The 13,774-nt window shown below is 37.8% G+C and overlaps 1 protein-coding gene across 1 annotated transcript in view; it reads right to left on the bottom strand.

Moving 5' to 3' along the window:
• LOC126185204 (hemicentin-1-like) overlaps positions 1 to 13,774 on the bottom strand; it is a 747,875-nt gene that overhangs the window by 132,775 nt on the left and 601,326 nt on the right. The window contains exons 46-48 of the mRNA XM_049928085.1: positions 9,113 to 9,251; positions 4,924 to 5,055; positions 2,483 to 2,612 (exon numbers count right to left, since the gene is read on the bottom strand). Coding sequence (XP_049784042.1) covers positions 2,483 to 2,612; positions 4,924 to 5,055; positions 9,113 to 9,251 — 401 coding nt within the window. The remainder of the gene's footprint in view (positions 1 to 2,482; positions 2,613 to 4,923; positions 5,056 to 9,112; positions 9,252 to 13,774) is intronic.

Raw genomic sequence — 13,774 nt, 5'->3', positions numbered from 1 at the left:
AGTGTCCCTAATTTGCTGGGAAGTGGCGGTGCGGTCCCCTACGGCACTGCGTAGGATCCTACGGTCTTGGCGTGCATCCGTGCGTCACTGCGGTTCGGTCCCAGGTCGACGGGCACGTGCACCTTCCGCCGACCACTGGCGACAACATCGAGGTACTGTGGAGACCTCACGCCCCACGTGTTGAGCAATTCGGCGGTACGTCCACCCGGCCTCCCGCATGCCCACTATATGCCCTCGCTCAAAGTCCGTCAACTGCACATACGGTTCACGTCCACGCTGTCGCGGCATGCTACCAGTGTTAAAGACTGCGATGGAGCTCTGTATGCCATGGCAAACTGGCTGACACTGACGGCGGCGGTGCACAAATGCTGCGCAGCTAGCGCCATTCGACGGCCAACACCGCAGTTCCTGTTGTGTCCGCTGTGCCGTGCGTGTGATCATTGCTTGTACAGCCCTCTCGCAGTGTCCGGAGCAAGTATGGTGGGTCTGACACACCGGTGTCAATGTGTTCTTTTTTCCATTTCCAGGAGTGTAGAACAGAAAAGAAGATGACAGAAGTTTTTGAAATTAGATGGGTTCATCAGATAACTAATAATGGGGTACTGAAGTGAATGGGGGAGAATATAAATTTATGGTTTGATTTGACTAAAGAAGAAATTGATTTCTAGGACACATCCTGAGACATCAAAGACTGCTCAGTTTGTCAGTGGGGAAGTTTGGTGTGTAAAAACTGCATGTACAGACAAAGGCTTCACTATAGTGGATGTAAATTGCAGTATTTATAGACAGATGAAGAGACTTGCACAAAATAGACTAGAGTGGAGAGCTGCATACAACCATTTTTCTGACTAAAAGAATTACAAACAAACTGTGAATGTTTAAAATGCTTATTCTTAAATAATTAAAATTTTTTGTGTATGGGAACGGTAATTCCATGGATGTACAGGGAGATTATTGGTAACAGTTCAAAATTTTTATACAGGATGTCTCAAAAGAAAGTTTATATTTGAAGAGCTGTCTGCAAATTTGCAAAAACTCAGAGGAGAGTGGGGACATACATTCATTGCTTGTATCTTGCGCATTTCATTTGTGAGAATTTTATAAAAATAGTGATTCTGCAACTGTAGTACAGAGGACATTTTGCAGTGATCATGTACATCATAATGTAAACAATGCCCGAAGTGTTCCCCTTACCCAGAAATGGATAAAAATATTTGAGGAGAAATGGGCAAATCCATGGACAGTGTAAATATGTCTGTTCATGACAATCCTAACCTACCCATTCATAAGCATGCAAGTTCTTTAAATGTGCATAGATCATCACTGCACCAAATTCTGCAAAAAGATGTTAAACTGCACCCTTACAAAATCCAACTGGTGCAGGTTGTCAGACATAGGGTGCAATTCATTAATGATGTGACAAAGTGCCCTTCATTTAACAACATCTTGTTTTCTGATGAGGCTCATTTTCACCTGAACAGTCACACCAGTAAGGAAAATTGCTGCTACAAGAGTGGAACGAATCCTAAACAGATGCATGAAAAACCTCTTCATTCACAAAAGTTACTAAATGGGCTGCAATGTCATCTCAAGAAATAATTGGCCAGCACTTTTTTGAGGATGAGAGCGGCCGTGCAGTTACAGTGAATTCAGAACATTACGTGAAAATGTAAAATGACTTTTTGGTGCCTGAACTGCAGAACTCTCCTGGTTATAACCAAAGAACATAGTTTCAGCAAGACGGAGCCACAGCACAATTCCAATGCAACTTTACTGCAAGTTCATACAATCTTCCATAGACTTCAACCTCTATTTTATTTTGATCCACTAAATTTAAACTTTCTTTTGAGACACACTGTATAGTGGGTGACAAGATTCCCTGGAAGGGTCAACACAAATGTTCTTAACGTTCCAAACATAAAAAGAAACACACTATTTTCACTGAGTACATGTCAGTAGCAATGACTAATATTGTGCTGGAAAGACAATACTACTCAATTTACAAGAAAAATCTCCAATATGTTTACCTCAGTCAAAATTCTTATCTAGACTGGATGAGACCATTGATAAGCACTTATAAAACTGATGGTTGCTATACTGCTACAGTCTTCATCATTGTAACAGTTTCTTTCCTAAACATTTTAGTTTCAAATGTGTGTGTGTGTGTGTGTGTGTGTGTGTGTGTGTGTGTGTGTGTGTGTTTGTGTGTGAGAGAGAGAGAGAGAGAGAGAGAGAGAGAGAGAGAGAGAGAGAGAGAGAAGGGTTGGGGAGGTAGTAGAAGAGGAGAGAAAATAGTGTAATCAGTAGAGGAATAGCAAAGTAGCCATTCATTCACAGTTGAAATTAAATACTTAATGTAACTTCCTGGCAGATTAAAACTGTGTGCCCGACCGAGACTCGAACTCGGGACCTTTGCCTTTCGCGGGCAAGTGCTCTACCAACTTCTAAATACTTAATGTGTTTTGGTCACTGTGATACTTACGGCATTCTTCCTTTGTATTTATCATATTGCACTGTGTTGTTCCAAGAATAAGGCAATTTCAGTCCGTTGATTTTAAGCACATTTGAAGATGCAGCATACAGTGTATCAGGACCAGTTTGGACGTAATCCTCTGGAATTATGAGATTCACATATTAGTTTTAACATGGCATTTACATAAAAAATTAAAAAATTAAAATAGGTTGTAAAAGTTATTGGAGTTCTTTCAGGCATTGCATCTGATGATGTTCATAAAAATCTCCAGTACTTCGACTACATATCTACTTGTCATCTTCAGATAGTGAAGTTAATTGTTTTTAGTGGCCCACATAAGTTTTATTTATTTGTTTGTGGTTGTAACATATAATTTTACATGAATGGACATTGGCCAAACATGTTTACAAACATGTTTACAGCTTTGCTCTCCTAAAGATTGAAAAAAATCGCAAAAATAAATAATTAGTGAAATAAGTCGCAAATATGACAGTTTTTTTATGTAATGGTGTCTCACCAAATACCAATAGAGAAATTACACATAAAGATTTATGCACTGTTGCGAAATATTTTGCTCTATAGTTGCAAAATAACTGACCACAATACAAATGGTAGTCTGTCTGTTCTGTTCTATTTATCATTACACTTGTGGTTTAGACAATGTTATTGTTTGAATTTCTTATCATGCCACTTCCATGGTATCAGAGCATAGCAGGATAAGCCACTGTTTAAACTATTTTTTAAAAGTTTCTTCAGTCAGCATTTTCAATTCATTTGGTGCTAAATTAAGAAGCTTTGCCTCTCTGACATAAGGATCAATTATCAGTGCCAATCTTATGGTCATGATGTGCAAATCTGATCTAGCCTGGTATGAATTTGGGAGTCCCTGCTAGTTATTTTAATGAGTACATTTACTGATATAACAGTTTACAACGCACACAGACACACACACACACACACACACACACACACACACACACACACACACACACACATTAATAGATTAGTTCTGCCCTCTGTCAACAACATCCACAAACAAGTCCAGTATGACCTCTTCAATCCCTTTTTTCAAATCCTTAGGCACTTTCTGAAGCATCCGTCTTCCTCCTGCCACTCCCTTGACAATCACATCCTACACCTTCAATTCATTCCACAGAGTATCTTTCTATACCAATGACATCAATCACTTCCACCATGGGCTCTCCATAGTTCCTGTCTCCTTACTACATATTACTCGGCTTATAACTGTTGAAGTGACCACCAATTACATCAGTACCCCCAAGTCCCATGCCCCCACCAAGAACTTCCTCCTGCAGTGCCTGGATGACTCCAAGTCAATCACCTTATTTCTGGTAATTTTGACTAACTACAACTAATAGTTATTCCATCTTTGAAAGAATCACATACAAACACAACTGTTGGTAAATCTATTAGCACTGAAATAATGTTAGCTTATACCAACCTGACCAGTGAAACTAATTATTTTCAATGACATAAAATCTTAGACTATTAATTTTTTCAAAATGATTGATCATGTGGGCTCAGAGCAAGTGTGCCTTACAATCATCCCTTCAGAATATCAACAATTCCTCTCCTATTTGCTATAGCTAGCCTGACTCGTTTCGGTCATCCACCTTCCTGGGACTCCTCCTACATGTGGTTATGACCTTCCATAAGGAAAGCTGTTCCCATTAAGCTTATCATTCCCTCTCACAGCTGCTACTCATCCCATAACATAAAACTATTCCATACAGCCTAGCCACCTCAGACAGATCTATCTTGCCTAATCTATCTCTAGTATTGCTGAGCTAGAGTAATGCACAGTTCAACAAACTGTATGATCACAATGGATATGGTGGTTGACAAGAAGACTACCAAGGGAAGTAAATAAAAAAAATAGTCTAAACATTTTACTATGTTTCATGAACAGATTTGTGATTTTATTCATTGAGATATTCTGATTCTCATGATGGTGTTTGGTAAAGATGGAAATTTGTTTTTCCACTACACACTAGTTTTAATGGGATAAGATGTAGGATGATTAACATTATAAATAGCGTTGAGCTGAATTGTTGTTTTAAATAGATTGAATGCATTTTGGATAACCGTTATTTTAATCCTTCCAACTGTTCTGGCAAAGATTTATAAATAAAGCTGACTTACAGTCACCTTTTTTGATGCACATTAGCTCACTGTTTTATCCTCAGAGTGAACAAGTACTGTCTGTCACGTAAATGTGTGTAACAGTTTGCTATGCCAAACTGGCCCCAACAAATTTTCATATGGCAAAAGTAATTATCATTGTTCTCTGCACTGTGGCCTCTTTTAAAGCTTCAAAATGAGCACAAAAATTATTTCTGTGTAATAACAATGTGATAATTGTTGCAAATGTCAATTTGGCTTACTTTTTTACAGTAATAAATATAACATATGTTCAACTAAATGATTACCTTCATATGGCTGGATCTGTATAGCAGCTTCTGGTTGAACAACTGGAACTTCTCCCTCGATGTCTATATCAACTTGTAATATCCCATCATCACTTATGCCATGACCTATGTGTCGCAGCTTTAGTTCTTCACCTAAACAATAATTGGCAACAATGTGTTAAGGCATAACTGGTGAAAAATGTGCAAAAACAACTTAAAAAAGCTATTCTTATACAAAGGGACATGTGTTCCTGGTTAATCATCACTCAAATTAATGTATTTTCTATTTTTATTCCAAGTTTCAAATAATTTACTCACTGAACAGTGACTGTAACATTATGGTCTTACTGATTGACAATTTAATATCTTTTATCTGTTGAATCTACTGAGATTGCACATTTATTTCTTTACATACAGCAACAGCTTGTAATAGGTCAGAATGTAGTACTGCATTCTGAACCTTAGTCAAAAAGAAAATATTTAGATGGAATTAATTTTTTGAATTGTATTGTCATATGGAAACAACAACTCATCTGGAACTGGTTTTTCACTTATATCTACAATCACTATTAAGAAATACATCTAATGTATTCTTCGTCATTTAAAGATGTCTTGGCAAGATTTGTGGTTATCTTTACCCATATATTTTCTTGATACCTCAGCTCTCTAGTTCTGAAGTCAGAAGAATTGCTTGGGTTTTGTCTCCAGTTGATACCAATGTTAACAATCAAATATTACTATAATGCTAATATTATAGTTACATAAGGCACTAACTGCTTCTACAAGGAAAGATGAAATTTTTGAATGTTTGAAAGAAAACATGCAAAATGCAAGGTTTTATAATTAATGAAATGTAACAAATACCAGAACACACTATACATAACTGAATCAGTAACACCAAAGCACAGCCTCAGTGTTGAAAACAAGTGTTGCTATCTGCGGGGATTTTAACACTGAAATGTCAAACTCAAAGTAACAAGATTCCAGAATATTTTTTAATGTTTTAAGATCCTTAAACCTGCACTCCACAAAGAAGTGATCTACACATAATGATGCTTGTATAGATAATATTATTGTTAGTAGATAGAGAGGAAGACATGGCTTGTCCAGCAGGTGGAGATTTCACAGATCCTGAAACGTTTATTTTAAAACTATAACAGGCAACGAGCTTATTCCAGTGAGTCTAATATGGCATGTGTAAGAGATCAGAGAGAGGAACACATCATGGTTTTTATTGGCAAGGTAAAGAAGACAAACTGGGACATTGTACATGAGTGTCAAACATGAAGAGGTGGAGTTGAAAATAATTTTGATAACTTTAAAAAATATATGTGATTGACTAGTATATAAAAGTAATGAAAGAAATTACAGAGAACATTCATATTAAATTGAATTTATTAAAGTGGTGGTAATTGCAGGACTGAGCAGAAGGATATGATTTACAATGCTTACCTTAGAAGTAAAAAGTATTACAAAGCTAAGATCTTACAAACCAATTGTGCAGCATGTGTAAAGTACATAGAAGGAGCTCCAGATAAGGGCAGGGCAACTTGGGAGGTTATTAAGTAAGATCATTCTTCCAGCCAGGTATGTCAAATTCTGCTTGGTCCATGAGAACTGAGTGAATCTTTTGTCATGTAAGCAAACAACTTGGAAACAAAATTAAGGCCGCAGAGATGTGCGAGGGATCTGCTTGGTTGCCAGCTGTCCGACAGGCCTATCTTTGGTTGTGATATGATCACATGCAATGAGATCTTTAAAACAGTTTCTGAATTCTCTAATTCCAAAAGTATGGACTGGTACTGGATGCTAACTGTATTGTTAAGAGAACAGTTTACTTAATAGGTAGGACACTTTTATTTTTGTTTTGAGGATGGAGTTGTGCCAGATTCACTCAAACTCACAAAAGTCATCGCTGTATCCAAAAAAGGCAACAAACAACTCACCCAGAACTACCTATCAGTCTCTGTTGTGCCAATACTCTCACATGTGTTTGAATCACTCATGTGCATTTAATTAAGTATTTATTTTGAAAAACATGGCTGTAGCTGTTCTGGATATTTTTACCAGGCTTTAGCAGCTTTTGAAATTGAGAAGATAGCATCACTTCTAAAGGGTATCCCACATAAAACCGGTACCACCTCAGGTACCAGTTAATAATCTCTAGTCAACTTTCTTGTGAAGTGGCAACACTATCTTGAACGTTGGCTACAATGCATTTTATCAGAAGTTGAGCACAGGTGTGTGTTCGTGTGTCAGTTGTTGTGAGAAGCTCATCCTGTTCAGCTGTTACAAAAATGGGGCAGTTTGCTTTAGAACAGGAAACTGATATTGTAGAGTGTTACATAATGACAGGTTTCATCACAGAATGTAAATAAATGTTTCACATGAAGTATCCTGGTAAGAAACTCCCCATGACCAGTACTATTCAAGAGCTGTACAAGAAATGGAGGGCTGTAGGATCTGTTCAAAATGTGCAGAGGAACCAGCGACTGACAGTGAGGACCTCTGAAACTTTAGATGGATTTTGCATGCATAGACATTACAAGAAGTCCCCACAAGTCAGTAAGAAGGTTATCACCACAGGTTGGTGCATCTTGTACATTATATACTAAAAGATATGAAATTAAAAGCCTATTGTGTGAGTGTGGTGCAAGAGTTGAAATCTGAGGAGCAGGAAAAAAAAAAAAAAAAAAGAAAAGAAAAGAGTACAAGAGTACATTATTGGATCTGGCTGTTAACATCAACTGTTAACAGTTACTTGGACTCCTTGCTTTACTTCATGTCAGATGAGATCTGGTTTCATTTGTCAGTTTACATAAACACCCAAAAAGATACTGGTTGCGACACCCCACATACTCTCCATGAAGAAACACTCCTATTAGAGAAGATAGGTATTTGGTGTGTGTTGTCCAGCATGCACATTATGGGCCCTCTATTTTTCACTTCCAGAATTTCTAATAAACAGGCAAGTACATGTTTCTTAATGTAACTGTTATCTATTCTCTTTTAATTAATTCATTGTTACCCAGATCTTGGGCATGAAGTGAACTGGTTATTTTGTATTATGTGATGTAAATTAAGCATTTGAGTGCATTCCTTTTAATATATTGCTAGAAAAATTGGAGAATTATGGTGTACCAAAAATGTACATTAGCAATAATTTCATTCTGCTTGAATAAGAGAAGACAATTTGTCCCAACAATAATAGACCTTCTCCCCTTAGTAAAAACAAGTGTTGAAGTTACACAGCACTCTGTCCTTGGCCCACTATTTTTCATTATGGCTTTCAATGACAAGACCAACTGTGCATCACAGTCTGTAATCTGTTATGGTAATCATACAACTTTAGTTACTTCATAGTACAACACCGCAACTCTTGATAAGAAAATGGGAAACACTTACATTAAATTTGTTTGCAGAAAATACACTTGGCTGTAATCAAGACAAAATCAACAACTTATGTTAAGTTTCTCCAAAAATATATAAAAAAAGAAATGTGTCAAACATTTATGAATTCAAATTGGAGCCAAACTGAATTGGGAGAACATATCAACCAATTTAGTGGAAAGATCTCATGAGTGCCCTGTTTCATGTGGATACTGAGAGATATCATTGTATGACATATTTCAAGCTCTTTCAGTCACATATATCACATGGTTTACTCACATAGGAACATTTTCCTCATATCATAAACATTTTTAAAATAAAAAATTGGCCATATAATATGAAAGGCTGGTCTTGTGGAGCACTGTCACCCTCTTTTTCCAGGATTATAATATTAACAGTTGTCTGTTGTCTTTTTGTTAGGAATAAAGCTGAAGACTTTGCTCCCAGGGAAGCAATAAACAAACATGATAGCAGAAATAAGGCAAAGATTGACATTCCAGATTAGTGAGGTATATAACAGGGATATTGGTACACCTTACTTCAGTACTAGTGTGCCTCTTGTTGTTAGGACACACAATCATCCAATTTCATCTCCCACTTGGATAAACATCTTAACACATGTGGTGATTGCTTTTGAATGGAACCATTACATGGTACTGTTGTGGTAAGTGTTGGGTTTTCATTTGTCTGCCTCTCATATAACACTACTTACACATATGCTAACTGTGTGCACCTGTATCCCTATTATGCAAGACTATCATTTGGTACAAACATATGAGCAAATACCTGATCAAATACACTTCTTATCTTAACTGCTTACCAGAAGAAAATTCAACTTGAGACTGTTGTCTAAATTTTCCATGTGTGAGTGAGTAGCCGTTGTCTGCTTGGTCCTCTTCATATGCTGCATTCCAAGAAATAGGAGACAGCATAAATGTTAAATATGGAAACCAGCCACCCTAAAAATAAAAAAAAGTTTACACAATATTTACACTGAAAATTAACTAAATAAAGTTAAAGACTATAGGAAAATGTCATCAACATTTCAAAGGACTAAATGATAAATATATGCACTAATAAAGTTCATTATGAAACTTTATGATTAAAAAAAGAAGAAAATATCAAAACAGTTTAATAAAGTGATATTTCCTTGGACAAGAAAATAAAACCATTTTCTAAAAAAACTGGAGCATTTTTTCTTATGGTACCACAATTCCTCAATCCAGTATTAAGATACATTGGTTTGTGAATGTATCTGGCTGATTAAATCAATGGAGCAACTGAGAATCACACAGATGTCTGCACTTCTCAGACAATGTTTTACCAACTGAGGTGTCCTAGCAAGCCTCGTAAACTGTATCATAACCAACCTTCCACTGCTTCTTTGATGGTTTTTGTTGAGTTACTTCGGAGGTTTGTTTCTTTTGTGTTCAGAAAGGTGGTTAAGTGACACACAACTGGTATAGGGAGAATCCCTTCCTTTCTTACAGACAGCTCACAACATTCTTTATATTTAGTCTGTTTTAAATCATAAGAAAAGTTCAATACAATGACAAAAGTTCAAGATAAGACTTTTACAGATGACTTGAACACTTCAAATTTCTGAAAATTTGAGATGATAAATATTCCCTTATCATTTTATGTCTTGGAACTGTTTCTCCTGCTATCCAAAGAACAAATACTGATTACAGTGTTAGAAATAAAAAATAACTTATTGTTCCATTTTATTCTGGTAATGCAAGCATTAAAGACAACAGAGAAATATTGTGAATTTGTATATCATAACTCATTACATTATTAAAAAATGAAGAAATGGGACTGATAGGCATCTGTGCTCAAGAGTGGATTTATGATTAAAATATTAAGATAAAGTATCAAAAATGATAGTAGTGGTGTGTTAGCAGATATTGATAAAGAGCAAAGTCAGACCAATTCTGTTCTAAGGATTCAATCACCACATTTTAGCCTACTACACTGTAAACATATTAATTCTAACTGAACAAAGTGTTCTATTAAGAGAAGTATATTTTATGGTGCAAAACCTGAGTGGTAGTTAGAAATGAACTCTAATTTAAAATAAGTCTTACAAAAATGTGGTACATGAGTTGATGACACTTTCATCCATGGTCATACCACATATGAAAAGGGATCTTCTCATTGAGCTATGGGATATGGCATGTGAGGCTGGTTGACGCACAAGATAGATGCAGATACCATGAAATGTGAAAGCATTAATTATACAGATGGCATGGTTACTGAGATAGAATATATTGAAGTCTAAGATAGCAGAAGTGGCTAAATTTAACATATAAGGCAATATATATATTGTAATAAAATGTACTGCTCTAAGTTTGTAGGCTGAATGTAAATGGAAACATTAAAGATGTCCCAAAAAAAAAAAAAAAAAAGGTTCAAATGGCTCTGAGCACTATGGGACTTAACTTCTGTGGTCATCAGTCCCCTAGAACTTAGAACTACTTAAACCTAACTAACCTAAAGACATCACACACATCCATGCCCGAGGCAGGATTCGAACCTGTGACCGTAGCAGTCCCGCGGTTTCAGACTGTGTGCCTAGAATCACTAGACCACCGCGGCCGGCAAAGATGTCCCACAGACTAGCAGATTTACATCAGGAATAGAAAGAGAATTAAGTCATTAGAGGGAATAAAGTTTAGTCTCATGATTTTGGACTTCAAAATGGTATGGGTGTGAACCAGATCAACATCTAACACCTATGATGCTTGAGTTTTCTATTCTATTCACAGGTATAACATAGTTTATGATCAGTTGCACAGTTGAGGATGCTGTGACTGGTGGAACAAACAGGAGGTTCTTGTGATTGATGAAGATGTACGGCTAGCCACAAGCAAAGTCCAGAGCACAGAAAAAGTCACCGTAAGTACACACAGATGGTCCAGGAAGCAGTCTGAATTGAAAACTTAAACAGGAGCATGGTCAGTCACTCTACTGATCAATAGTATGTATCAAAGGTTTCAATTAAATAGCGAGACTGAGGGACAAGTGTGGGGCCATGATATTCACTAGCACTCTAGCATCAGTCAATGGGCCCATGTGATATACTTGTGGCTGCAGTGGTGGTCTCCAGCGGAGTGAGCTGCACCCATGGTATGAAACTCAAGTATTTCTGGCCTTTTCTCTAAACTGATACTCCGACACAGTGGGAAATCCAAATCACTGACTAATATTAAAACCCTCTCACTTTAATCATCATTTAGGGCTGGAAATGGCTCAACCTGTGCCGACTTCGTTGAGGAAAGGGAGCAAAACGTGCCAGAATCCCCGTCACTTATGTTGATGTATCAAAAGCTTTCCGGTTATCAGTATTAGATCACATAGTCCAGAGTGCTCTGTTACATAGCAGCAGTAGTAGTAGTCTTTAAGAAACTATTCAAAAGCTGTGTGCATACATGGATCCTCAGGCATGAGAATTTACTGTACAATGCAATTTGCTGAGTGAGCATTTCTGCCATCAAACTCATATTGGGATGGTATGACTGCAGTTTAATCAACACAGAATGTGTAGTGATGAGACTTACACATCCTGGATAGTGGATTTGCAAGGTGTCACCCATAAATGCAAGTCTGAGTATATGAATTACAGTGTCTCATATGCTGATTCTGTAATCAGATACACAGTTGTTAGATTAGCACCAGGGAGGTCCACACTCTAGCTATGGAATCACATTTCCAAATGTTGGTTTTTAGATAGTTGGCAAATAGCTCAGCATTGCCAGGTGCCAATAACTTAGTTGCCTGGATGAACTCAGGGTGTGAGTCTCACACAGGGAAATGTTTCTTGTTTGCAAGTAGATTTCAACTGACTTAATAACCAGACACAATCTAGCTCAGTGTCTCAACATAGAGCATGTTTCCTAGATAATAAGAAAAAATTCCCCTAGCATCAGATTCACCCCCACTGGCACATAAGTCCTGTCCAGACTGTTGGACAAACAATGCTTGTTGCCAGTGTTGGCATTTCTTTGACACACGCTGTGCCTGTTGCAAGCAAGGACACTTAGCAGCACTGCGTCACAGAAGGAAAACAGTACTATGGGCTGATGCACTGGTATTAGCCAATACACTGTAGGCAGTAGAACCTGACCAAGCATTGATGTTTACTTGCTCCAGCCTCAGCAGAACCTGGCCAAGTACCTAATAAACTTCTAATTGAGTTGGATATAAATGATATTATGACCTAATTCCAGGTGGATATAGAAGCTTTAGTTTCCCTGATTAATCAGGAATCCTGCCAGTGTTTGGATCCTTCCTGTCTGCACCCATTGCAGTGGCAGATTATGTAATATAGCCAGCAACAGATCCCTTTGTGAGGGGGAATTACTCTATGAGCAAAATACAAGAATGTCAAGTGCTGAATCACTCTGTTGGTCATAAGTTCACTTTTTGCTGTAAAATTTTGGGTTTAGATGCATTCGCTGCATTTTGTTTGCAAGTACTGGATAAGGTTAACCTGGTGGCCAGCTCAGTACAGTTCCAGGATTTAGAATCATTACTATTGAACTGCAGGGAGTTATTCCAACTAATGTTTGGTCGGGCCAAAGAGTCTGAAATGCATATTTCATTCAAACAATCCACTGTGCCTAAATTTTGTTGTGTATGGTCAATGTGTGGCACAATAAAAGCTGAGTTAGACACTCCTTGAGCCAGTGCAAGGAACTGCAGCCCCACCAGTCTTGTTGACCACAGTTTCAGGCCTGCCACACAAGCAGCTGGCACTCCTAGGTTCACACACTGGACATGTCCAAAGAGCCACTGCAACCTGCACCCACACCAGCATTCCCAGCAGTGGCTGTAGCCATCAACTGAACCAGCACAACACTGGTAACCCTTGGAGACTTAGTCACTTCCTCCAACACTGCAAGTGCTGACAGTCTGAATGCCCCAGCAGCACCCACAGCCTCCAGTGAATGAGACAATGAATGCACAAGTTGCTGTGGGGATAGAAACTCTGGAAATTTAGATGCCATTGGAGCTACTGGAAGGGCTAGCCACACAAGGCTCCCACTGCCACAGTGGGCGAAACTCAGGTCTAGTCCTTTTTGACACTATGCTGCTGTTAAAGAGGAGAGGGATTAAGTATTTTCACTGGAATCAGACCTTAATACCAAGATGAACAGACTAGCAATGTCTATCCAGACTTTATGGTTTTACGGATGCACCAAGAGCAGGGTGGACTCCACATTAGTTGGCTACACACCCTGGTGCATTTCTCACACAGTTGTGTTGATGCAGCAAAAGTTTTCTGGTTGCTAATGTTACTATTGATACACAGTGACATGCTTGTGCTTGGACATTTCTTTCGGTGTGCTATTCAGGTTTTGTTTGCGTGTTGTTGATGATTCTTGACTTTACATTCCTCTCAGTTTTGTCTTTATGGATTTGTGTTCAGTTTGTCATCACCCATTTGGTTCTTTTCAGCTGCTTACTATTTTACCTGAAA

Source organism: Schistocerca cancellata, chromosome 4 (genome assembly GCF_023864275.1).
Source record: "Schistocerca cancellata isolate TAMUIC-IGC-003103 chromosome 4, iqSchCanc2.1, whole genome shotgun sequence".
NCBI classification, from domain to species: Eukaryota; Metazoa; Arthropoda; class Insecta; order Orthoptera; family Acrididae; genus Schistocerca; species Schistocerca cancellata.
Note: the sequence above shows the minus strand (reverse complement) of the source record. Positions and strands in the feature narration are given on the sequence as shown.